This window comes from Ambystoma mexicanum, chromosome 6p (genome assembly GCF_040938575.1).
Source record: "Ambystoma mexicanum isolate Mex_15411 chromosome 6p, UKY_AmexF1_1, whole genome shotgun sequence".
Lineage (NCBI taxonomy): Eukaryota > Metazoa > Chordata > Amphibia > Caudata > Ambystomatidae > Ambystoma > Ambystoma mexicanum.
Genome location: NC_090935.1, coordinates 1,089,267,937 through 1,089,295,822, shown reverse-complemented (window position 1 = coordinate 1,089,295,822; position 27,886 = coordinate 1,089,267,937). Strand labels below are relative to the sequence as shown.

At 44.5% G+C, this 27,886-nt stretch overlaps 1 protein-coding gene across 3 annotated transcripts in view; it reads right to left on the bottom strand.

Annotated features, from left to right (window-relative positions):
* ZNF367 (zinc finger protein 367) overlaps positions 1-27,886 on the bottom strand; it is a 273,586-nt gene that overhangs the window by 194,549 nt on the left and 51,151 nt on the right. For 2 of the 3 annotated variants that reach the window (XM_069625692.1, XM_069625694.1), the window contains exon 2: positions 23,145-23,298. In XM_069625692.1, coding sequence (XP_069481793.1) covers positions 23,145-23,298 — 154 coding nt within the window. The remainder of the gene's footprint in view (positions 1-23,144; positions 23,299-27,886) is intronic. The other variant, XM_069625693.1, reaches the window with a different exon arrangement.

Here is a 27,886-nt window from a genome sequence, read left to right as displayed (position 1 = left end):
GTGGGCTGATGAGGAGGATCTCCATCTTGCTGGCATTCAAAGATCATTGGCGGCACACCAACCTTGAATGGCAGTTAGGCAATCAGAGATGAGAGGGGGAGAAAATTAGTCGAGTGTCGTCAACGTAGCACTGGAAATTTGAGCAGAAAATTGCAATGCAGTGAGCAAGAGTTGCCAGATATTGGTTGAAAAGCCAGGGCGTGAGGTTAGACCCCTGGGGAACACCACAGATAGAGAGTAAGATAGATTATAGGAAGGACCCAAGTTGGACCTGGGAGAATCGATCAGAGAGGAAAGAGGTCAGCCAGGCCAGAGCCTGATCAGTGATACCCAGGTGATCACAGAGAGAGTTGAGCAGGATGGTATGGTGGAGCGCGTCGAAGGCAGAATAGAGATCGAGGAGCATAATGGCCATACATATCATGCCCGCTGCTTCTTTTTCGGCATCCACCACTTTGTTCCAGATAGCCAGTGGTTGTTCATTACTTCAGAAGTGCTGCCACATTTGTCTCGCTGATTATTTTCCGGTACAGGTCAAGTTGTTTCCATGGTACGATTGAAGCCAGGGAGTGGATGGCAAGTTCAAATCGGGTACGTGGCATTGGTAACGAGGCTGGTAATGCTTTCCTCCAGAAGATGCCCTCCAATTGTTGCCATGTCGTGTTGTCTATATTAATCATTGTCTCGCCGCCATAAGTTAAGATCGCCACGACTTTCCGTCTGTAGAAAGTTATCAGGGGTGACAATCGAAAATGTTTCCGAATTTCCGATGGAGGATTCTAGCTTGGCAAGCAAGCGACAGAGCCTTAGTTTTTAGGTGTTGGAACCATTCCTTCTCCGTTGGGGATTGATATAGCCACACACCAAGGTATTGTATTGATTTTACTTGAATTAATTTTTGTTTCCCGATGAAGGAGAAGTTGGACATCGCTTGGTTTGGAGCGAGAGGGGCATATTTCCAATTAATTGGTGATCATGTAGTCTTCCAAGTTAATCAGTGCTGTCTGTACCCCTCTTGGTGTTTTTGCTAATAGAGAAAGGTCATCAGCATACATGATGCACGCAAGACAGATTGTGTCAGTGGAGTATATATGGGATCTTCAAAATCTGCTGTAAAGAGATTGAATAATGTGGCCGTCAACGGGCATCCCTGTTCATTCCGTGTTTTTATGGCGTCCGCAAGTGTACCCTCTTTGGGCGTTCGAATGGTGGTATTTGCATATAGTAGCTTAATGGGTTCCAGTATGTTACGCGTGCATCCCCATAGGCATAGTTTAGTCCAAAGGGTATATCTATTCACCATATCAAATGCTAATTTTAGATCCACGAAAGCCGCGTAGATCTGTGTCTTGGACTTGATGGCTTTGTGCTTTAATAGCTTCAATAGGTTGATATTCGTTCCAATAGATTTGACAAATCCAGTTGGTCTTTCAGCATATTTCTTTTCCTCGACTGCCCATCTGTTAAGATTATCCAAGAGCAGTTTAGCGAAGATCTTCCCAAGGGGGTCCAATAGCACAATAGGGCGATAATTACGTGGATCTTTTGTTGGCCTCTGCTTGTAAATTGGGATCAGAATGGCTTGTTGCCAGGAGGCCGCAACATTGTTGGTCTTTTGAATTAGCTCAAAGATGCTGGCACATATTGCACCCCAGATGTCAGGATTTTGTTTGATTACTTCATTGGAGAGGCCGTCGGGACCCAGTGACTTGACGAGTTTAACCTCTGTATTGCATTACAGATGTCAGCTACGTCCCAGTCGAATTGCTATTTTTGCTCATTTTCGGGATCTGTATTTTCTATTTGGCGTGGCCTGTGTTTGTATAGGTCTGTAAAATACTTTATCCAACTCGCCTCAGGTACGTCAGCAATCATAGCAATTTTCAAAGTAGCACATTGAAGATGCTTTCTTGTATTTAAGAAATAGCATAGGTTTGTATTACTTGCGTGGGCCTCTCTTAACAGTTTGTCAACTTCCAAGCCCATTCCTCCCGTTTTTGTTTAATAATTAGAAAATGAACACATAAGTAAACAACTAGTAGTTCATAATGACTAAGTACATCAAATGCAATCAAGAATAGGAGTAAAACTACACAACAGCACAGAGATATAATGGCAGTAAAATAGAGGGGCAAAGAAAGTATGCATGGTATAAATGTCTCATCAGCTAAAGCAATTGAGTAATAAAACAGAACTGAGCGTGATGCATCAGGAACGGGTAATAAACTTTTTTTGTAATGTATAAATAACTACTGCTAATAAATCGGAACTACACATTTGAGAAATATAAAATGAACTAACAAGGGAAGGACGAGAAACAAGACTATCTAAAATTGGAACCTTAAAATATTTCATCAATAAACTTGATCCCGTTATTTAGCCATAGCTTCAAAACAGTTCTAACATTTGCAGCGATAGATTGGTTATGCCAGAGGTAGGGTGAAAACACCTGGGATGGGGTGTTACTGGTATTCAGGAAAAGGAACACCGGGGTTGCATACATGGATGCTTTTATAGGGCGGGTTTTATAGGGCTGGAAGATTGAAAAAAAGTGCCAAATATATAAACCACATCACAAACGGACAGGGGAGACAAACTGTTTTTCTAGGGAAAAACACACTGGCAAGTCAGAACAATCAGACGGTGCAAACCAAGTACAACATTGCTTTAGTAGAAATGCACTATAACACGTAAAGTCAGTCAATCCAACAACCACATTCTCAAATGGGGCCCCAAGCTTACTAATGGCAAGTCTCTTGTTTTTACCTTTACACTAAAGAAAATTAGTTTGGATGCAATGAATCTAAAGAACGTGGCAAGCAGAAAGGGAGCCCGCTAATAGTTGTAAATAATAAAATATGATACGATAGAACATCTTGATAAGTCTCCAAACGACCCCACAAAGATAATTAGGAGACCAAAGCGAAGATAGTCCAGACAGTCTCATCAAGGAGGGCTTTCGTATTCAGTTTAAATGGTATTATTCACAGAAGATGAAAAGTGCCGACCCAGATATTTACTAGCGTTGTCACAGCATTTAAACCCAAAAGCATCAATTTCATGTTTGAGACAAAATAATTAAAGGGCAATATTTCAGATGCCCCTTTGCTGAGTTTATATCCCGAGACTGAAGAGAAGATATCCAGCAGAGACAATAAATTAGGTAGATGACATTTAGGTTTTTTAAAAAAAATAGCAATATTAGCGCAGGCTGCAATCTTTTTTTCATGTTCACCACACAGACGCCAGGGATTATGGATATAAATTACCAATAAACTAACAAAAGTTCATGGGATAGTGTATATATAAGATTGGGGACAAGGGACACCCTTGCCTAGTACCCCTTTTGAGGGAGAACAATGCTGATAATTGACCAAAATGAAAGATTTTGGGTCAGAATAGAGGAGTTTCACTAGAAATATAAACCATCCCCACACAAATGCAAATGTATTGCCTGAAAAAGATGCATCCAATTGACGAGATCAAAGGCCTTTTTCGGCATTCAGGGCGTTTGCGGCATAGCCATGTCCATCTTTTTTATCATTAGCAATTGGATTCATAGCAAATAAAAGGCTCGTATTGGAGGAAATATTCTGTTCTTTGACGAAAATGACCTCATCAGGTTTGATTTGGGTAAGTGAGATTCAATTCTGCTAGCTAGTACTTGGCAAAGATTGTGCATTCAACATTGATATGAGAAATTAATCTGTAATTTTTTTGGGAGAAGTGTTTTTTTTTGTTCTTTCTGAAAAGAATTAATAGCACTTCAGCAAATGTACCAGACAAGAAACCTCCATCATTAAATCTCAAACTTGGGGGAGAGCAACTTGAAGAAATGGTTAAAGAATTCAAGGGAAAAGTAATCCAGGTCAGGAGCCTTCCCTTTCTTTAAGTCCTTGATAGCCAGATTGATTTCGACAAACTTGTAATTTTGCCATCTAGACCACCAAGGTCAACTGTAGAGTAAGATGTTTTACTAATACTATTAAAAAAGGAATTTAATAAAACCAAATTTACAACCAAAAAAAAAAAGAATTTAGATTGTCTGAAGGGGCTTCATTATCAGAGTATATAAATCTGAATAGAATGTTTTGAAAACATACAATCTCACCTCGATAGGTAATGGTAGCGCCCGCAGTATTCTTGATATGGGAAATAAAGGCTCTCTTTAAAGGTAGGGGAAAAAAAAGCACTTTGCTAGCCTTGTTTGAAGTTTAGTAAAAAAAATAATTTGCATTTTAGAAAGACTCCAGATTCAAGTTCTGTTAACTTCTTGTTGATTTGGAGACGCAAGGGGAGAACATTACGTTGACCTAAATCAGTATTAGCATTGCTGCACTAATGAGTTGAAGAAAGAGTTCATCCAAATCTTATAATCTTTCTTACGTTTGCTCATACTCAATAACATGCCCTCTTAATAATGTGGATGCCTTTAAAGCTACATTAACAGCAGTGGTACGACACTCTTGGTTATTAAAGAAAAAATGTTGTCGGATGTCGGAAAAGGACAGGACAAGATCCTGTAGTAAACGGGCTGAGCGTGTTGCAATATTAAGGAGGTAAATGTAGTAACACTGGCATGATCAGAGATATTCGCAATTGAAGAGCACAATAGGGATTTCACCATCTAATCGTGACATAGAATCATGGGGGAGGAAGTGAAAAGTGAAGCCGATATCAAGAGTATTAGAAAGCCTCCACGTATCTACCAGACCCACCTGAAAGACTCGGAGATTTAGAGCCTTTGACGATATATTTGGAGCTCATATTGATAAATGGGTCGATAAGATCATCCATATCAGCAGAGAGAATAAGATTAGTTAGGTTGGATTGCAGGATAGTTAGTCTAATAATTTCCCAAAACCCTGCGTCAGGCTTGGTTGGTCCATAAATATTGAAGATGGAAATAATACTATGACCAATCTGTAAATTGACCCAGACCCAACTCCCTTCATTATCAGCAGACTAAGATAATGGGATGATGTAGATTCTTATCAACTAATATAGAGACCCCATCTTCCTTCCTTACAGCAGGTCTAGCAATGAAATCTTGTACCCAGTACAATTGGAGTTTCATAGATTCAGCCATGGACAGGTGGGTTTCCCAAATGTAGGCCACCGAGGGGTTGAATTTCTTAAGATGAGAGATAATGGTCTTTTAATTGGTTTTTGAATGCCTTTGATGTTCCAAGAGACACTGATAATCACCATTATAAATACTCAATATTGATATATGAATACAAATAAATGACACTTGCAAAAATTGCAGATTGAAAGTACAAGATAGGTAGGCAGTTGGACTTTGAAAACAGTATTCCAAAATAGTGGATGATACACCATTACAAAAATGCAAGACAAAAAGGAGGACACCAGGGGAAAGGTGTATATGAACAAACTTGACAACACAATGAAAAAAAGAAAGTACAAATACCATAGGTAACTTAAGAGACATGACCGATGTAGACGACGAAAGTAATCATGTTGGACCAAAGGAAGGAGCGAAAAGGACTAGGTGACACCAGAAAGGATCTAAAAACAGATCCACTGTAAAGACGGGAACCTAAGTAGCACTTCTGCCCAGTAATGTACTAATAAGCACAACAATCTGCAAAGCAGGCATAAGAAAAAGAAGATATATCTGAGATAAGTATCCATACTGTCAACTTTAAGTGACCGGAAAGACTTGAGGTCGGTAGGATCATCAAACCGATGTTCCATTGTCGAAAGTCACTTTAAAGGAGCATGGATGATATAGGCCATAGTGTGGAGTTGTTTCAAAGCAGGGCGAAAGGCCAATAATTTCTACTTTACGCAGTTTCTTTTTTCGCCGACTGCCATGTCAAAACAGCTCTTTTGTTCCTTGGCCTTGAACTGTAATTGGGTATATTCCAACAAAAGGAAGATGTTTGAGGTGCTGAAGGCAGAGGTGCAGTGTTCTTTATAGGCCCAATACAGTGTGCCCGTTGAATGTTAAAAACTCAGGTGGAATATGGTGCAAAGCAGGTAACATTTTCTGTAAGAAAGCAATGGAGTCATTCCACTCCCATGCTTCCAGAATGCCAGCAATGCAAAGGTTGTTAAGTCTTCCTCTGTGTGCTGGCTCCTCGTTCTGCTTTTCCAGCTCTTTAACAGCTTTCTAAGTGCAAAACTCTGGGACAAACGGCCTCCACAAGACCTCCCCCATCCTATTTTTTAAAGGCACTCTGTCGTCCAGTTGTTGCAGTTTGATTGGTAATATCAATAATAAGAGGCTTAAGACACGCAATTTCCTGCAAACATTTATCCATGCCGGTATCAGACAAAAGCAGGGGCGGGGATTCACTTTTCTGCCTTTTATGGGTGGCCGAGGGGGAAGGTACTTTCATCTTTGGTACCAGGGAGGGCTTTCTCTGTCCACTTCAGACGGATACCATCTTTTATAATGAAAAGTATTACTGAGCTGTACCAACAAGAAGCCAACCCAAGAGGAGATGTATGATAAGTGGTCAAAGTTGGCAGGAACGGTCAGGAGTTGTGTGCCACTACTTTTATTTGTATCAGTTTACCATTCATCTACTTTTTACGACCATATTGACCATTCTATATAGAGGATTTGTCCATTGATGTCCCCATGCAACTGTAAAGTTGTAATAGGATTCGTAGTTACTAGTCACGTGCCCCGGCTGCAAAATGATTCCGCCTACCCTCTCCCCTACCGAAACTATTAGTTCTTCTACCACTGCGTATGATATTCCAACCAACCACACACAGGGCAGTATTGCAAAGTGTCAAAAAGAAGCACAGTTGAAGAACAATGTATAGTTACCACACGAGAAGTTACTAGTATACTTATTTGTCCATGAGGTGGCAGTGTGACAAAGGAAGGCCCAATCTCACCAGACAGTGATGTTTCATACCGAGCTTCACCAAAGTTCTCCTCATTACAGGAGGCTTGCGGCACTACTCCAACCGCTCCCAAGCACAAAGCTTCAAGGGCATACAGTCCGCTGCGGCAAAGAGTCAAAGTTATATCTAAGGAGCCCACAAACTAACAGTAAGTGAGCAAGGTTAAGCGCGATAAAAAGTCATTTTACGGCATATGCGGAACAAGGATATATAAGTTACGGGCGAGAGCGACGCCATCAGGTGGGCATCCTCTAGCGCCCAGTTTTCAGTTACCAAATCTAACATTAAGCCATTGTTTCGTAAAGGGTGGTCATTGTGAATGTAGAAGGCTTCTCTGAATGTGTATAAAAAGAATTGTTTGCAGAAGGCCTACAGCCAAGGTGCCCCATGAAGCCATCCTTAACGCTGGGGAGACATTTGTTACAATATGCCACTCTGGAGTATCTCACGTTTAAACATCCTGTGCGTGTGTCCTGTTACTGTACCATATAATTGGGATTTTGTTTCCTTCTCACTGGTGGGATTAATCTTGTTCCTCCTTTTACTCGTTTGACATTTAGTTTTAACACGTGGCTTCACTGCCAAGATGTACTCTATAATGATAGTTCCCGTTGACATAAGTGAATGGAAAGTTATCCAGCATATTACTTGAAATCTAAAGTGTTGGGGGTTGAGGGGATCGAAGCACGACCCGTTTACAAATATCGTATAATGAACCTGGCCTACCACAAGAATACATATGGATCATTTTTAATTGGAATGGTGCAGTATCAATTGCTTGTGTTATGCACCAAGTCTTCTCCATACCATTTAGTTTATTTCTCTCATCATTGTTTGCCACATTGCATTGATGTGCCCATTCCTTGTAATGCTCTGGCCACAGTGTCTCTGGTATTAAACATAGTCTGAGCCGAATGACAAAAGAAATATGTACAACATGAAGCTGAAAAGGCATGACAAAGTTGAAATGAAAGACCCGGTAAGGACCGAAACCAGGCACACAAAAAAGGCCACCACAGATGAGTGTTTCATCAGCGAACACTGCGATAAATGTGACCATGGACCAACAGGAGGTGCTTACTTTGCATTGGGAGATCCAGAGGCCTCTTGGAGCCAAAGAAAAGATACTAAGTTTCAAAGCACCACAGAAGAACTAGTTACTTACCCATGGCAATGTTCTTTTCGACTGGATGTTCCTCACACATATTCCTCATCTTTGATACATCCAAGTCTGCTTGCTTCAGATATTTTTTTCCCATAGGGTAGAGCGTCGTGCAGCGTCCAGTCATGCCTTAAAACAGCCTCGTGGCGTCCCACGTCGCTGGCATATGAAGCATGCGCTCTGACCGTTTTCCCCCCGCACCTTTTAATTTGCATGCTGCGTCATAGAAAGGCAACAACCTTGGCGTTGCGAGAAAGGAAGGTGTAAGACAAATTCTAGGCAAGCAAGAGACAACGATGGGGGGGCTATAAGGAAAACGTGGAAGGACCATCCAGTCGAAAGAAAGTTACCAAAGTAACTTGTTCTTCTAATGGATGTTGTCCTCCCACGTATTCATCTTTGATAAGACTCCCAAAGCAGTGTCCCAGGTGGTGGGTGACGGCTTTGCCAAATTTGGCCTCTCCTGATAAGCGTATACAGTAAAATGTACTTCAAGTATGAAGGGACGACCAGGTTGCTGCTCTGCAGAGGTCTTCCACTGGCACTCTTTCTAGAGCTGAGGAAGCAGCCAAACCTCGAGTGGAATGCACCCTCAAACCTTCAGGCGAATCTTTGCCTGCCAGAGTAGCATTCTGTTACACACATGACAATCCTTCTATAGATTGTTTTGTGACCAAACTAATCTTTGTCCAGCATAACCAATGACAAGCTGGTTAGCTTGGCGAACATTAGCTGTCCTTTTAATATAGTAACTCAATACCCTATTAGGATCTAGACGATTGAGTCTCTTCTCTTTTGATGGGCGAGGAGGGTAAAATGTTGGTAATACAATCCGTTGTGCAAGGTGAAACTGACAACTTTCAGAAGAAAGGATGATCAAACTCGTCTTTGAAATGTATATGAAAAGAGGCTTTGAAGACAGGCCTTGTAGCTCACTTAACATGCGGCCAGACGTGAGGACTACCAAAAAAGCAATTTTTATAGTAATTACTCAATGGGCACGAATGTAAAGGCTTGAAAGGCGCGCCCATAATATATTTTAATACTAGGTTAAAGTCTCATTTTGGCACGATGAAGGGAGTCAGCGGAAAGAAATGGTTAGGCCCTTAAGAAATTGTTCTACAATCAGCCCTTAAAATGGGATCCTTATCCTAAGAGCTCTTAAAAATTGACAGTGCCACCAAGTAGCCCTTCACCGTGGCCCTTGTAACCCAGAATGGGTCACGACAAGAAAGAACAGAAGGAAGTTTACATGTAAAAGCATCAAGTTGCTTTTCCCTGCACCAGCTGCAAAACCTATTCCAACGGCAGCGGTATGGGGATTTAGTTGCTGGTCTTCTAGCCAAAAGCAAGACTCCCATTACATCTTCCAGAAGGTCCCAGTCCGTTTTCACACCCTTTCAGACACCAGGCGTGAAAGTTGAGAGTCCCGATCTCTGGGCGAAGAATGTGACCTCCCTCTTGCAATAGGCGGTCCTCTCTCTGGGGGAAGAAAACCTGGTGGGCAGGTGGCCATCTCTAGAAGGTCCAGGTGCCACATTCTCCTGGCCCAATCCAGAGCAATCAGGATCATGGGTTTCCGAAGCTCCTTAACCTCCTGATGACATGACATGAGGAAGGACTTGGACTGGTGGAAACTCCTAAAGCAGTGGAAACTCCCAGTCGACTACAAACGCATCCCCTAGAGCTCCTCTTTGTGGAAATTCCCTGGAGCACATTCGCTCCCTGAAGGGGGAAGATCTCCAGAAGGACTTCCTGAGCTAGTGGGAGATAGTGTTCTGCCTACTCAGAGCGTCCGCCGCCGGGTTTTCTTCTCCGGCTAGATGAACTGCAAAAAGAGCGATTCCCTCAGTGCCCAGAACCAGAGCTGCATTGCCTCTCTGCACAGGGGCAGTGACCCCTTGTTCAGGTAGTGCATGGCCACTGTTGTCCGTCATTGACACTCTCCCCTCCTCCCCCCCACCCCCCATGTATTGATGGTAGGAAGGCCATCAGTGCTAGTCGGATTGCCATCAGCTCCAATAGGTTGATATGGAGTCTTGACTCCGACTGACACCAGTGTGCGCGTTTCATGTGCACTCCCCACCCTGTGAGGGAGGCGTTGTTACAACAATCATCTCTGGCCATGGTTGCCAAAAGTGTTCTCTCATTACATTCTCCCAGCAGGCCCACCACAGGACATCCTGAGCAACCTTTGTCCGGACCTGGAGAAGTCATTCTGCTGGAGAATTGAGACCACTGGGATCTGAGAGCCCACTGAAGGGATCTCATTCTCAAGACAAGCTTCTGGCACCAGAAAAATGCAGGATGCCATGAGGGCCGAGCAACCTTAGGAAGTCATAGGCCAGGAGATGTTGGGCACTGTAGAATTTTTAGACCATATGCAAGAGATGGTGGCAAAGCTTTACACGGAGGCTGAAGCCAGGACTGCTCCAATAAATTGAAGCTTATGCGACTGTCAAGTGGGACTTCTTGAAGTTCGGGAGAATCCCAGCTCATAAGTGGCAGATGCAACAGAGGACGGTTCCCGAGAACGAGCCCTGATCAACCAGTCGTCCAGGTAGGGGTAGATTTGAATACCCTCCCTCCTTAAGACTTACTGCCACCACTGCCATAAGTTTGGTGAAAAGTCTCAGGCTGAGGTGAGCCCGAATGGCAGAACCCAAAACGGATAATGAGAACCGCCACCTGCAAACCTCAGGTACTGTCTGTGCTTCTGATGTATCGGCATAATGACACCAACCAAACCTGGAGTCGAAGGGTCTGCGAAAGTTACCATCTTGAACTGGTCCTTCCTGAAGAACTTGTTCAAGCATCTCCAGTCCAAGATGGGTCGCACTACTCCATCCTTCTTGGGAATTAGGAAGTAGGGAGAGTACAAACCTTAGTTTCCCTCTGTTGAAGGTACCAGCTCTATTGCAACTTTCTCTACCAGGATAAGAAACTCCTTTTGGAGGAGCAGATCTGGAACCAAGGAAAATCTGGGTTTGGGGGGCAAACTGAGGGTTTAAGGAATGGAAGGCAGTAACGGTCAGCTACCATTTGTAGCACCCATGCATCCGAACATATGCTTTGTCAACTCCAGAGATGCTGTGACAGTCTGCCTACTACCATAGACTTGTGAGGGAGTAATTCTGTTGCTCCACTTGCAGCAAAGGGTATCTCTGCGGGTGTTGCACATGGAAGGAGCTCTCCTCTGACCAGTTTGTGAGAATTGCCCTCTTCTAGAGACTGAAGAATAGAAATGAAAAGGGCTTCCTCTCCACCCTTGTCCTGAGGGTTGTGGGTGTCCAATTGCAACCCCTAAAGATTTTGCTGGTACCCTTAAGCCTGCAGCTTCTCTAAGATGTCAGCCTTTTCACCAAACGGAAATGTTCCATCAAATGGCATGTCCAGAAAACGCTCTTGGACATTTGCCGAGCCATGACCTACGTCCAAGCACAGTACTGGCAGCCATAGACCTACTCACAGAATCTACTGTATCAAGACTAGACGGATTGCCTCATGGCATTCTTTCAGTCTTGGATTAGTCTTAAAAACCCATCCCCTTCTCCCTTCGGCAATCGGTATATGGTCTGCTGCAAAGGCAGCTACACCGCAAAGGGTATGCGTGTATTTAGACAAGGCACTCGTAGTATTGGCTGAATTCAGTGCCATGCTTCCTGCAACAACATTCTTATCCAATGCATCAATTATCATCCTTGTCAGCAGGAGTTGAAGGGTAAGCTGCAGAATTAGAGGATACCGATGCTGCCGCTTGAACAATCGGGCTCTCTGGTGTAAGATGCCCCGTTAAGGAAAGAAGGGTGTACAGAGATTGTTCTGTATTTCTTAGTGAACAGCTTATTCACAGGTGGTATTGAATCTGACCAACTTGTAAAGCAGTATGAAAAGGGAGTACAGCTTCCTTTACTGGACTAAGGTAATCAGTTTCCAACAGCTGCAGACTTTGACCACCCCACATGGGAATAGTTTCTTACCTGTAACTATTTCTCCAGCATTGGTATCTTTCATGGATTCACATGCTTAGAATAGTCCCCGTCGTCAGGCTGGGAATCCTCGGTAAGTTATATAGATCTTTTCCATAGGAAAAGATCTGACACTTGTGTCCCATCTACGTCGTTTTGGGCCGCCTACGGCAGTGCCACTAGGACGTAGAGGTATAAATAGCCCCACCCCCGCGGCTCCCTCAGATTTCAACCCCCAAAGTAGTATGGGGGGCTGGGGGATCTCTGCTTTGCATGGGTAGGGGAGGCTGGCGGGCGCATGTGTATCCATGAAAGATACCAATGCTGGAGAAATGGAGTTACAGGTAAGAAACTATTCCCTTCTCCAGCATTGATCTTTCATGGATTCTCAGGCTTAGAATAGATTGTATAGCAGTATCCCCCAACATTGGAGGTGTGTATGCAAACCAATATCACAATAACCATAATGCATATTTATCATGGCAAAACATCACCTTATAGTATTTTAACAGTGAAAACATCACACTTAAAAGTACATTAGCCGAAGGATGTGACCCCTTAATTGGGGCTTACCTTATTGAAACAGGTGCGTAGGACTGCACGGCCCATCTGTGTATCCTCAGCATGTTGCTGTTCGAGGCAATAATGCCGGGTAAACGTGTGTGGTACCGACCAGGAAGCCGCCTGACATCTCCCAGCGGAATTCCAGCCCACAATGCCGTCGACGAAGAAGCGGATCTCGTCGAATGGGCCCTTGGACGCTTCTCCAGCGGTTTTCCGGCTTTTGAGTGACAAAAGGAAATAGACGACACCCATCGGGCTAGTCCTTGTTTTGAGATCGGTTTACCTTTAGCCGACGGGCCATAAACCACAAATAGTTGTCTCGTGTCTCTGAAGCTTTGAGTGCGATGGAGGTAAAATTTTAAAGCTCTTTTCACGTCCAATGTATGGAATGTCTTCTCCGCAACCGACGAAGGTGTTGGAAAGAACGTCGGCAGCACTATAGAAGAAGGCTTATGGAACATGGTAGGCACTTTAGGAATGAAATGAGAATTAGTAGCCAACACAACTTTATTATTGAAAAACCTCAAGTACGGTGGATCGATCACTAAAGCTTGTATTTCTGACAGTCGTCGAGCCGAAGTAATAGCCACAAGAAAAGCCAATTTCCACGACAAAAATGTCAATGATGACTATGACATCGGCTCAAAAGGGGCCTTCATCAGCGCTGCCAGAACCAAGTTAAGACTCCAGCTTGGAGGAAACTTTTTCGTGGGAGGAAAGGTTCGGAACAATCCTTTAAGGAAATGTTCAATCAGCCGGTCACTAAATAACAGAGTTGAATGTCTCTTCCGAGTAAATCTCGAAATGGCCGCCAGATGCACTTATGGATGAAACAGACAAGCCTTTTTGAGCCAGGAGTAGTAAGTATGGTAGAAGCTGTCCTGGTGGGATATTAAGCGGGACCAAACCTGGTTGACCTGCGCACCATATGCAGAATCTCTTCCATTTGTATGAATATGAAGCGTTCGTGGACGGCGCCCTCGCCGCTTGCAAAATGCGACAGTCTGCTGGAATCTCTAACGTACCAAACTCGGAGAAATCAGGAGCCAGGCTGTCAGACTGAGGCTGTCGGGGTCGTGATGCCAAACAACCCCTTTCTCCTGAGACAGAAGGTTCGGGATTTTCTGGAACCTCATTGGTTCTACCGCTGAAAGATGGAGTAGATCGGAGAACCATACTTGTCTGGCCCAGTACGGGGCCACCAGGATCACCCAACATGGATATCTGTGGATCCGTTGCAGCGTCCCACGTATGAGCGGAAACGGGGGAAAGGCATACAGAAACTTGTCCGTCCACGGGAAAGAGAACGCTTCCCCTAGTGAGTCTTGCTGTGGCCACCTGCTCGCGTATTGTGGCCATTTCTTGTCTCACATCGCAAAGAGATCGAGAGCCGGATGACCACATTTCTCGAAGACACGGTGTAGTTGTTGGTAGTTCAGTTCCCATTCGTGTAGTCTATTCATCTCCCTGCTGAGAGAGTCTGCTTGCACGTTTGACTCCTGGCAAGTGGAACGCCAATAGATATATCTTCTGCTGAAGGGCCCAATGCCAGATCTCCTGGGCTTTGGTCGACAGAGTTCTGGAGCGAGTTCCTCCCCATTTCCTTAGATAAAACATTGTTGTTGTGTTGTCTGTCATAATCCGTACAACTGATCCCTTTATCCGTGGAAGAAAGGATTTCAGGGCCCAACGCACCGCCCTTAATTCCAGCACATTGATATGAAGGCCGGACTCCTCCGATGACCAACGACCCTGAACCTGTAGGGAATCCAGATGAGCACACCATCCAGTTAGAGAAGCATCCGTCACCACTGTCATCTGGAACACTGGTTCCAGCAAGGGCATTCCCTTTGTCAGATTTATGGAAACTCTCCACCATTGAAGTGCCTGCACGAGTTTGCTGTTGATGGTCAATTTGTCCGACCAACGCCCTGGACTCTGTGCCCATCGATCCGCCAAGAATTCCTGAATCGGTCTCATGAAGAGACGACAATGATTAAGGGTATGCAGGACGACATGGTCCCCAGTAGGGACATGTACCTTCGCACTGACACTCTGGTGTCGACTTTCCAATCCTATGCTTCTTGCTGCAGTTTCAGAACCCTTTTGACGGATGGCTTTACCAGTCCTGACTGCGTCTGGAACTCCGCCCCCAGAAAGACCAAGGTCCTTGATGGCGATAAGGAGGACTTTTCAAAGTTTATTGCGAAGCCCAAACGTTGTAGGAGGCACATGGTGGCATTCAGACTTTCCTGTTCCCTTTCTGGAGACAATCCCCTCACTAGCCAAATCGTCTAGATAAGGGTACACATGATGACCTTCGTTCCTTAACCAGGCTGCTACTGGAGCCAGACATTTCATGAACGTCCTGGGAGACGATTTCAGTCCGAACGGGAGGACCTTGAACTGATGGTGGGTTCGTCCGACGGCGAACCGTAGAAATCTTTAGTCGCCAACGCATCGGGATATGGAAGTATGCGTCCTGAAGGTCTAGTGATGACAAATAATCTCCCGGTTGTATCGAACGGATCACTTCTTGGAGTGCAAGCATCTTGAATTTTAGATTCTTGAGTAGTTTGTTGAGAGCTCGTAGATCTAGAATGGGACGCCATTTTCCATTGGGTTTCTTGACGACAAAGTAACGGGAGTACACTCCGTCCTCTTTCTGCCACCGGGACCAGTTCTATAGCCCCTTTCTGTAGCATAAGCGCCACCTCTTGCAATAGTATTTGAAGGTGGGGCTGCGTCGAGAACACCGGTGGAATGTGTGGTGGCTTGCCCTTGAACTGTAGAGAATGGCCCAGATGCATCGTGTCCAAAACCCATTTGTCCGTTGTTATGCGCGCCCACTCGTCGACGAGACACACTGCCCCCCAGGACTTTCTGTAAGTTGTCATTGCTGGCTTTTGGCCCGTTTATCCTTCGTCGACGAGGAGTAGGAATCTCTTCCTTTACGAGTAGCTTGGGATGCACGTCTGTAGCCTTGGGAAGTGTAGGAGGGTCTGCTGAAACCTCGGTCTCTAGATGATCCAAACCGGGAGTTACCCGATGCTCCTCTGAAGGGACGAAAGGAATGAAAATTCCTACCACTGGAGGGCTCAAAGGGAACGAGCCGTGTCAGAATCTTCTTTCATGCCCTTCAAGGCTTCATCCACTTTCTCCCAAACAGGTGTTCTCCTTTCGCACGGCATATCCATTACCTTATATTGTACCTCTGGTCTGAACGTTGTGCACTTAAGCCAGGCTTGCCTTCGTAACACTACGCCATTGTTGATTTGCTTAAAGCCTGGCCAGGTCGACTGCAATGTTAATGGAATGATTGGAAGCCTCTTCTCCCTCACGTACGAGCAGCATGGCAGATTTCCTGTGTTCCTCCGGCAGATGGTCCAAGATAGGAGCTAGCCGATGCCACATCTCCCTATCATACCTGGCCATAATAGCCAGGGAGTTGGCTGCTTTAACTGTAGTCGCTCCAACCGATAGCACTTTCTTCCCAAAAGCATCTCGTCTCCTGGCTTCGTTGTCTGGCGGGGTCGTGCATTTGTGTTGCGACCTTGCCTTTCTGGCCGCCGCCGCGGATACCACAGATTCCGGCGAAGGTTGAGACGTCAAGCACTTGGGAGTCGATTCCGGAGCCTTGAATGTCTTTTCCAATCGACCTTTTACTGCCGGTTCTGAAAAAGGGTGACGCATGGTTTTTAGTCTCTCCTGCCAGACATGGTCTAAAATGGGGATAGCAAATATCGCCTTTCTTCTCTTGCCCATATGATCGAACAGAAAACAATCTTTTTTCTCTTCTTCTGGGACTAGGCCAAACTCTGCACATGCCTTACCCATCATGGCATGGAAAGCACCCACGTCATCAGGTGGTGATGGCTGCGCCGGACTCTTTGGAGTTTCCATCTCCGCTTCAGAGTCCCATGTAGGGTCCCTTGAGGGGGGATAACGAGATGTCTGAACCTGACCCTTCACGTTCCGACTGACAGTTCTCCTTCCTGTGGACGAGAACGATCTTCCTCAACCGGGTAAGCGGTAGGAATTCTGGATGGAAGGCGAGGAGCCGGGACTGGCTCGTCGACGACTGGCGAAGCCTGTAACACTGTCGGGACAAGCTGAGGTAACCGAGTGTCCAACCGCTCCAACAGCTTCTGTAATGTGTTCAACACCTCCAGGGACAGAACAGCGTGGGGATTCAGTAAGGAAGAGGTATGGAATGGCACTTCCACTAAAGAGCGACCCCGAACCAGTTGGTTGTAATCCCGGATCGTTGGATGTGCGACCGGATCACGGTCATCCTCCGCCGACGAGATGGAGAAGGCCGCTTCTGGTTGCAGCAAGGCCTCAGGCGGGATCGGATCAAAAACCTCTGGTTGCCATCCCACCGACGGGGCCACCATCGACGATGACATCTTTTCCATAGGCGATGTTTGACCTGACAAAATAGCCGTAGGAAGAGCCGTCGCCCAAGACAAAGCAGGCGTCGACGACCGGATCGATGAAGTCTGTGACGCAGGGCCTTGAGGCGTTCCCGCCGTTTTTGACCTCGACTTGTGGGACGAGGAGTCTCGACTCGAGGTAGACTTATGACTGTCTCCTGAGGAGGATTTCGATGAGTCTTCTCTCCTTTTTAGACGAGGAGGAGGAAGACGAAGCCTTATGTGAAGAGGAGGACCTTGCAGGATGTTTCTCCGAGGGGCGTTTTTCAGATGAGCGCAATTTCTTCGCCAGAGGCTCTGCCGACACTGATCGACGAGGGGGGACAGGAGACTTAGATCTCGAGGCTATAGAGCCTACCTCCGATGCCGGGTGCGCACCCGCTCTGTCATTGAGCCAAGTAACCAGGCGTCTGTTGCAGTCTTTTAGGGTCTTTTGTGAGAAGCCCTGACAGATCTCACACGTGTCCGCCGTATGATGAGGGTAAAGACAGTAAATACAGTCCATATGCCCGTCTCCTTCATACACTTTAAGACCGCATGTAGCACACGGACGAAATAACTCCTTTCCAGACATTCTTCGAAAAGAAACAGTCGAAGAAGAAGAACACACAACCTAATAAAATAGTAGATACTCCCACTACTTTGGAAGACGGTTGAAATCTGCGGGAGCCGCGGGGGCGGTGCTTTTTATACCTCTACGTCCTAGTGGCGCTGCCGTACGCGGCCCAAAATGACGTAGGTAGATAGGAAAACTTTCACACTTTTGTGTCCTATGGAAAAGGTCTATGTAACTTACTGAGGATTCCCAGCCTGACGACGGGGAATATTCCAAGCATGTGAATCCATGAAAGATCCAATTCTGGAGAAATTTAGTAACTTTACAAATTACTGACCTGTAGGAAGGGTCAGAGTATGCAGCCATCTCTGGTTCGCAAAGTCAGTTTCAGGAGATGTCTCCCAACTGCTGGTCTCCAAGTGTGTCCGCCAGATATTGCTTCTTAAATTCGGAGATCTAAGCTCTTCTGGGATATTTGGAGTTCTAAACTCATAGAAATGGAGCTTGATCCACCTACTCCTCTTCCTCGAAGATGGAACCCACAGACCTGAAGAAATCAGGTTGAGGCAAGAGTTTGCATGACTTGGTTGGGTGCTCAACAGGTTTTAAAGCCTTCCGAGGCACAGAGTGCTCCGATGGCGAAGACGCAGAGGGTCTCACCAACTTTCCCCGAATCGGTCAGCGAACAAGCCGACTGTTTTGAATGCTTCAATGTTTCCAAATGTATATTACATGCCTTCAAGGATCAGGCGACAAACACGACAGCTCTGATACCTTTAATAAAGGCTTCGAGACCGGAGGTGAAGGCCTCGAGAGGGTAGATCCTGGGTTTTTCTTATGCGTCAGAGACTCCTTTAACTTGCATCGAGGAGCCTCTCTTCTCATGCTCCTAGGCACGAGAGGAGACACCCGAGACTCACTTCTGGTCTTCTCAGACATGGAGGGACGGCTTGGTTTCCCCAACTCCTTGAGAGGGGCACTCTGATGAGCTTGCCTCTGAAAAATGACAGCATTTTTAAACAGAATTGTTCCCATTCCACAGGAGTCAACGTTTTTAGGGAAAGAGTTTTCCAGGAGAGGAGGAAGACTAGTATCTGTGATGTTACTCATTGCTCTTCTTGTGAGAAATGGTGATCATCTCAATCTCTAGCATCTCTGATGTTTCGGAGGTTTTCTCTCTGGGGATCGATCCCTTGATTCGGAGGACGACTTTTGGACAGGGTAATGGATAGGGATTTGGGAGAGTGCTTACCTGCTTCAAATTTACCCATTCCTTTCCCGCAAGGCATTGACTGTCATGGATTGACATGAGCCACAGTCGTCCATCTTCTGGCCTCTCCCCAAACACCACATACACAGCGAGGGTCTGTTATGGACATTTTTGCCCCAGTCTGCGCACAGTTTCAAACCAGTCTTCGGTGTCGAGGAAATGTCGAATGAATATCAAATCAAACTTCATTGAAGTGAAAGCGCAATAGAAAATTTGCTGAGGCGATGGCTCCAAAGCACGCAGCAATGCAGAAAAAACGAGCAGCACATTATGTAACAAGTAAGGAAGAATATTTGAGAACAATAAAGTAGATTGGTTTACAGCCTATCGTTTCATGTCAGCATGTACTGTACAATAACTCAAGGCTTGCCCCCAGAGCCAATAAGGGACATTGAATGCAGAGAGTAGGTTAGCATGTACAGTCAATAGCAAATACATTTATAAAAAAATAAAACAATGCTCATTTATGGGTGTTCACCGCTAGTAAGGTAATCGGCCAGGGTGGTCACCAATCATAATTGCTGCCCCTCAATCTAATACTGCTGGAATAGCCGCAATAGCGAAAATGTATCTTGAATAGTACCAAGCCCAAGACAACCTGTTCACAATCGTCACCGTTCTGGTTGGTGGGGCTGCAATGGTTGCTGAGAAGTGGGCTTCATTTTCAAGCGAGGTGCAAAGTCAGGATCAGGTAGCATGGACCATTACCCCGTAGCTCAGACGCCCATTAGACCTGCTGTAACTCACCTTGCAAGTCTGAGGAAAAACACAACCACCGACATTAGAATAAAATTAGAGGTTTTATTAAATTTAAAAAAAGTAAAAACGTAAGACTATAGCATGGAAATGGTTTCAGGATGTTTGTAACATTTCTTGGGAAACCTAATCCTTGAAAGCAGGATTATTTCTGAAGGCCAAAAAAAATTAAAAAGCATAAATAAAGTTCCATACTGGAAGGTCTGCCGCTAGGTGATCTGTAGCTCTGTTATCCTCTCTTCTGAGGACCACAAGGCCCCTCTGCATCTCAGGATTTTAGGGCTTCCTCTCGTTACCAAGTGTCTCAAAGGTCGTCCCCGTGTTGGGGCTCTCCCCCGTTACTTACTCCCCCTCTTGTGGGCCAGTGGGTTCTCCTCCCATTACACATTCCAAACACCTTTTTACAACTGATCACACCCCCCCCCCCCTCTCTCAGAGGGGTCAGAGGGCCTCGACTTGTCTCAAGGGACTTTACTTCCCCCTCACTGCAGCACATCACTTCTGGGGTTGGGGGAGCTTTGCCCTCCCATTCACTACAGGGCACTTGAGGGGCTAATGGGGCTGTTCTCCCACACTTACCAGAGCCTTTAAATGGGGCCATTATAACCAGTTTCATCCCTTGGAACGGGCGATTAAAAAACTCTAAATACCAAAGTAACTGGTTTCCGCAGCAGAGAAGACTAAAGTAAATTTCACACGGTCGGTTAGGAATTTTAAGCTTGACATTAGTGACTTCTTGTACCTTGGCTATAACTTTTAGTATTAGTGCAAAAGGGGATTTTTAACAAAACCTCAGTTTAAAGGATTGCTCTATGCATCACAAATAAAAACAATTATGCTAGATATGGCAAATTGTCTAACTGCTGCACAATATTATAAAGCCACGGTTAAGACATGTTTGCTCTATGGGGCTGAACTGTATCTTGAAATGTAAAAACTGGTGGCAGTGAAGGGTTTGATATGGAGGAGAAATTTGAGGCTGACCAAGGGAGTTCCCATAACAATGAGGTACGAGCTGGGATTATTATCCCTAGCTGCAATGGCAAGATGGAGATCCCTAGCACTGTTTAAGAAAATCCTATATCCTCCACCGAACTCTGCTCTCCGCGATGGAGAAAACGATGTCTCATGGATTGGGTGAATTGTGATGGTGTGTCGAGTACCATTTCCTGATCACGTGACGTTCTACTATGCAACCCAGATTATGTTAAAACAAAAACTTGGGAAGTGATTGCTGCACCACAAGACTAAATGGTTTCAAATTATTTCGTTTGTGGGTCTTGAGGAAGGTCTCCTCCACCAAATTTAATAAAAAACTTTCAAGCAGCAGTCTGAAATTTAAGCTTTGGAAATTGCGCTTAAACTTACATATCGCGCATTAAATTAATCAGACCCAGATGTGGCAAGAGCCATGCAATTCGAACAATTTTATAGGTACAACTCCTTCCTGGAGCTTTTTACCTTGTGTGACAAAGCAAGAGCTAAGGGAAGCATACTTTTTACATTTTGCCCAGGATGCTGCTCATCTTGCCTCGCAGGAATTTTGGAAAAGAAGTGGCAGATCCCTTAAAATTGCTGCTGTAGTTTCATCGAAAGGATATACGTTCCTTAGATGACTGGATGGTTTTTATATAGAATAACTATGTACATTACGTTACAAGTGTTGGTGATTCGGAGTGTTCTTCTCACGACTCATTGTATAAGGTTTGTTTGTACATCGTCTCTGTGCAAAACGTTTCTTGGTAAAATTATAATGCACAGTAAAATATATTTATTATTAATTTAAAGTGGGGCAGATAAAGGGAATTGTACATAATATGTGAAACCCAGTTTATAAAACAAAGGACTTTAATGTTTCCTTATGCATTAAATTGTGTTATGCTTTAAAGATAAACTAGTAAATAACAGAAGCCCTAAATAAATAAGGTCACATTAATATACCTGGGAATTTGTGCATTTTATTAATTCTGGAATGTTAAACGCTAAGAAATGTTTATTTTGGGGCTGTGGGGAGGGGAAATACAAAAAAAAAGGTTAAAACGCTTTCAAATATTCCAATATCGTGCACGAAAACACAACTTAAATGGGGTACTGTATAGTCTGAGACATTGAGGTCGTCAAAATGGTAAGAAAAGTTGTGGTATTTTAGTACCCATTTTTAAATATACCATCTAATTCGGAGATAATGGGCCATTTAACCCATAAGGTCCACACAACATACAGCACAGGGTAAATGGGCGATAAACTCCATCCAGTAAATAAATATCTGTGCTCCCAATGTATAATTGGGTAATATTTCAATAGGATATCTAAAACACTAGGTCCCGTTTTTTTAAACTATCACCTTCTCAACATTACCACCATACTCCAAGGCTCCGGCAGTCCGTGGAATCGTTTTAAAAAAGGAACAGACCCCCTTTTCTATGGTTTCAATAAAGGAAATGTCCTTTACTCTATTGGTTTTGAAAATGGTTTAACAACGTGTTTACAAAGTACAGCTGGCCAGCCAACTATTGATTTTGATGGTCTCAATTTAATGAGGACCACTCTGACACATTTGACCAAAACAGCTACTAAAAGAATACAGAATATGTATATGGTACAACAGCCTCTGGTGCATTTGTGAGAATTCCCGCATCATAATTTTCCAAAAACAACAATTGCACCTCTGAGAGTCCGTCTGTAAGGTAAAGGATTTTAACTGGCTAGTCTAACCAAGGCTTCCTCCGGGATTGTGCGCACAGTATTTATGGATGCTTATTTGTAGAGGGCAGCTATTGGTCTATAAAGTGGTTCTCCTTCCAGCGTAAATCATTTCCTGTCATTAACTAGGGGTTCGCAGACATTTTCATAAGCAAGCGGGAACTTAAGCACAGACTTTTCGTGCAAAAGAAAGGCAAAAGAAACTACATGCAATGTCTCAAGTGGAATTCCAACTTTATGCAAAATAAAAGCAGCTACTACCCTGGTGGAAAATAAACACCAGTAAAGTAAACTACCACCATTCCAATGATAACTTAATGCAGCAAGCTTCTCCTCCCCTATATAATCAATGTAGCTACGTGGCTGCTGTTAGTTGGGTAGCCTACATTAGGCTTGCAGTCAGTCCTGAAAGAGGGGTGCTATAATTACCTCGTTCCTCTCCCTCACTCATTGCTTTGTGGGGTTATACTTCTCAGCATGCGACTATCAAGGGTGCCTTCCTAGAAAAACCTTACCGACTATGGCCCTGTAGCATGGTTGTTCAGAGCACTCATGCAACATACACTCTCCATTCACTAAATCAAGTTGTGCAAGGATAGTGCTCTGCAAAAGGGATCATTAAAGTGACGGTTAGGCTATTTCAATTAACATTTTAAGAAGATTAATGTTTAGGTCAGATCGTCAAGGTACAGGTGAACACGTTCTAAGTAGGACAGTATACTATCCAAGGTTTTGAGGGTGAACTAATGAGAACAGGGAATCCAACATCTCAGCAGGAGCAACCATGCATCTGCTTTCTCCCAACATTTCACAGGCATCTCGGGTCATTGTATGCTACACTTACCAGTATGAGTTCTTTTGTGAGCTTGCAGTGACTTCTCTCGAGGGAACACCCGGTTGCAGATGTTGCAACGGATTCTGCTAGAAGAATTCTCCCCTTCGTTTATCAAATCTCGTACAGTATCTGCTCTTGGTCTGCCCCGGCGAGTGCCATCCTGCTTAATGAATAGGAAATTAAAGTTGAGTCCATTCACAGTTTTCAGTGCAAAAAGACAGTATGGTTTAACAAAGTTACTGCAAAAAAACTAGATATACAATGCAATGCATGCATCTGGCCTTAGCGAACCAAACAGACTGCATACACAAGAAGACATGCATGCTCCTCACAGACGGACCGTAGTGGGTGAAGGAATACAAGATTTACCAACTGTTTATTTACAAGCAATCGATTGCTTTAATAATGTACTTTTGCTTTGTATTTTTTACGCCACCAGAGAAATCTGGTATTGGCATATGTGGTGTGTAAACGGGAGAAACCTTCAGAAGGGCAACTGTCATGACACATATTGCCTGCAATGCCAAAGCCATCAAGCGAGTGGAATAAAAGGGTCCAGCACACAGGTGGCCAGGCCACTTCAAACCCTGCCATTGGTCTAGGTCTATATGATCTGCCAGGTGCCAAACTGCAATAGTTCTTTCTAGGTTCAACTCTTAAGCTGCATTTGGATAAATTACTGTATAGTATAGTTTGTGCTTCTGTGGCTATGCGCCATGTGCCAGCAGGATGTTGCCTGCAGCGATCGAAATAAGAGTTAAGCAGGAACCTACTACATCTCCTGGTTACAGGCCATCATCATCTATTACCCGAGAACAAGGATCCAGCATCAAACGTACCCAGCTAATTTTGCTTCAGCATGAGATTCTATCGACGTCACTTCTCCATCCAGCATACGAATTGCCACATCAGTTTAAGTGCATTCTATAACTCCCAATGTAGTAACATCAGAATTAAGGAGCACTTAAAATCTAGTTCTTGAAATAAAGAATAAAAACGTGAATAAGCATCCATTTCCAAAATGCGATTTACACAATTTTGCCTAGAGAACAAAATTGACGTGCATAGGTACGCGACTCCCAAATGGACTACACAGTTGTAATGTTTCATGCAAGTATTTATATAGCACTACATGCAAGTCAAATGTAGCTCCAGGTAATATTCAGCTACGGTAACCAGGCTGTTCGGTTGACAGAAATAGTAAAGAGATGAACGTAGACCTAGCAGCAGGACAAAGTGAACAAATACCGAGGTGGGCAGGCTGTTCGAGATTCTATAAAGTCAATGGATCAGATGTGGTGTCTGGTTTGTCACCATTATGGTTCTTAAATGATAAAACTGTTTGGTGAAATAGGCTTTCATTTTTTCATCTAACCGCACCAGGATTTTCAGACAGGAAGCGGATGCACCCTCCCGTTTGACAACTTGGATTATCAACATGTGTAAATACTGGCAATCGTGCTCGTATCTTAGGAGAGCCAACTACCAGGGGATACTGGGACAAACGAGGCCAAACAGTGCCGTACCTAGGTGGCATTAACTCAGTATGTATGAAGGAGCATTAGGTACAACATATTTAAAGTCGAATGGGTCATCGTTGGGTCAAGTTCGATTTGCAGTACGATATTATGTATTAGGCTGGGGTAGTTCCCTCTGGAAGGCTAGCCGATGCTACATACTCCGGAAACGCTTTTAGCTCCCGTTCATCAAATTAATATTAAAAATCGCTGAAGCTCTGTAAGCAGTGCATGCCCGAATCAGCGCCAAAAAAAAGAAATACATTTTTTTTTAAAAAGCATTTATCTATATAACCCACTACCGGATCAACGCAACTCGATAATCTTGACGTCATGAAAGCACCCAGCAGCCCACATCCCTGCTGTCCACCTTAAAATGGACCATAGTGACTTTTAAGCAACCTTTTTAAAAGACAAATCCCTACATTGACCTTGCGGCTGAAATGTTTTCTGACACCCCTCCTTAACAACCCAGAGTGGCTTTCATAAAGCCTGCGTGCGCAGTGTTCCTTTCACATGGGTAGGGCTTTAGTGGTTTAGCTAGGGTTGTGCATGGTTAAATTTTATTAACAATTCTATGACAAGACCAGGGGCGATCATTATGCTTATTCTTTAATACACAGCTCTTCAAATCATTTTTCTTTTTAAACAAATGATATAAACACTCAAAACTTTATCCAACATGGATATTTTAAACCAGACTAAGCCAAGACTACTACATTTCCCATGAGGCTTGGGGTACCCTGTAGTCCCAGCCTCAGTGTGAACCACCAATAGGACTAAGGTATCGTGGGCTCCATCCACAATCCGGATCTATGATTCCACTTGGCAAGCCTGGGTCAGATGGTGCAGGGGGGGAGGAGCATTTCTCCCATTTCAGCTCCTATAGAACATATACTAAATTTTCTAGCATCATTGACGGCTAGCGGAAAGGCTTTCAGGACAGTAGGGGTTTATAGGTCAGCCATTTCAGCGGGTCACGAGCACAGACGAAATCCAGTGGGAGAACACAGCTGTGACTAGACTCATTAAGGGAGTAAAGCTTACTAGACCTTTACCTAGATATTCATTGCTTTGGGACGTTAACAAAGTTTTATTTTTATTCGAACAATGGTCTCGGAACGACCTGTTATCAAGCAGGCAATTGTCAGGGAAGCTAGCCACATTACTCCGATTTCCTGCAGGAGTGTATCAGACGTTAAAGCCTTAGAGATTAAAAGGAAAATATTTTATCCAGAAGGCATGGCGTTTAACCTGGCGCAGCGTACCAAGACAAATTCTAAAGTGATTAACTATCCCTATTTCCCCCAACAGCAAGCTCTGCGTAGCGTGATGCATTAAGTGTTATGAAGCAGCAACAGCAGCGGTTAGACCCCCATAATGTCACTCAGCTTCTCATTGCGCGAAGAAAGCCTTATAGAGCCGAAGGCCCCAGCTACTATTGCAAGTTGGGTAAAAGAAATTATGGAACTAACAGGCATAGACATTTCTGTTTTCGGAGCGCATTCGACCAGGGGATCCATGGCTTCGTGAGCTTTCGCAGCTGGAGTTCCGCTGCAGAAGATCTTCAAGGCAGCAGACTGGTCTAGGGATTCAGTGTTCAGAACCTTCTATTTTAAGCTGCTAGCGAACATTGCATCTACAGTGATTGAAAGCTTTGAACAAGCATAATGATCGCCTCCGGTCTTGTCATAGAATGAAGATTGCCAAAGCGCATAGCGCAGGAAGTCTTGATTCTATTACAGACACAGAGGCGATCATTATCCCTGACTGAGGGAATTTTCGCTGTGTAAGCATTTAGCAGCTATGATATCAAGGTGATGTTTTGTCCCCTTTGAGAATAGGCAGTGAATTCCCCACCCTAACATATCTATTTTGATTTTTCATTTAAGGGGAAGAGCAGAAAAACTCGAGAGTGATGCAATGTTATATCCGAGAGAGGAACTTTGATACTTAAAGGCAGGAATGAAAATACCAGTTCAGAGAGACTTTTAATGCGAGTTCAGGCAGAGCAACAGAAAAGAAGAGGAAAGCACCTAGGCAGAGGAGGACTTATACTATGAAGGGGGTCCTATTGGTGGTTCACACTGAGGCTGGGACTACAGGATCCCTCAAGCCTCATGGGAAATCTAGTAGAGTCTTGCCATAGTCTGGTTTAAAGGATCCATGTTGGATAAAGTTTTGAGTCTGTTTATATCTACTGTTAAAACAAAAAAAATCAAAATGATTTGAAGAGCTGTGTTGTAAGCAGTATTAAAGAAGAGGAATAAGCCTAATGATCGCCTCCGTGTCTAATAGAATCAAGACTTCCTGCGCTGTGCGATTTGGCAATCTTCATTCCTCTCTTTCCAGGTGTTGGTTGTTGTGAGGCGGCAGGAAAGCACGAATGTGGGAGAGTTAAGATGTAAGGCAGCCCTACAGTTAAGCAGCATACCAGCCAATTTTACCCCCCACGAATTGGTAATGAAGCAGCAAACAGGAGCCTACCCCCTGCTTCTACATCCACCATACACACTGCCCTCAATGGATGTGCCATGAATTACTGCATGCAAATGAAGATTACAAGATATTGCTTTAGAGAATATTTTCACTACTAGGACGAAGAGGAGCATGGAAAATATGAGGATTACTGACTGTGCTAGTACTGCGACGAGGGGGCTCAAAGGAGGAATACCATGGAGTCATTGACAACAGGTGTTAAGGGGTGGAGTAAGCCCTATAAAGCATAAACAGAAGAAGCACTCTGTCTTCCTTCATCAGAGAACATGGGAGATTTGAAGTTGGCACTCAACCTGAGGAGAGGGCTCTGCAGAGGGCGCCAGGGAGTGGCGACGGGTCCTGCATCGGCAGGACCAGGCCCAACTGAAAGCAGGCAAGGCAGTGGCACGGCCTCCAGGAGGTGGACCCCGCGGTCGCTCAGCTAGCTGAGACTGCAAGGAGCAACACACAGAATCACTGCATAAGCAGACAGCGGCAAGATGGAAACAGACTACAGTCCCTGAAGAGACTGATGCTGTGCAAGTAAGTCCCAGATGGTAACAGGGAACATGGGGTAGGGATGTGCAGGGGTAGAGGTCTTCACTTTAAGCTGGGGAAAGCGTAAAGCCCATCAGTGGGCCTCCAAGGCACACTGACCCAAAAGAAAGCGAAGAGTGCATCAGAGGAGTGGTTTCTTCGTAGCAGTGGCAGGGAGAAGTCCACTGGAATCGAGAGAAGGACTTACTTTGGTGAGAT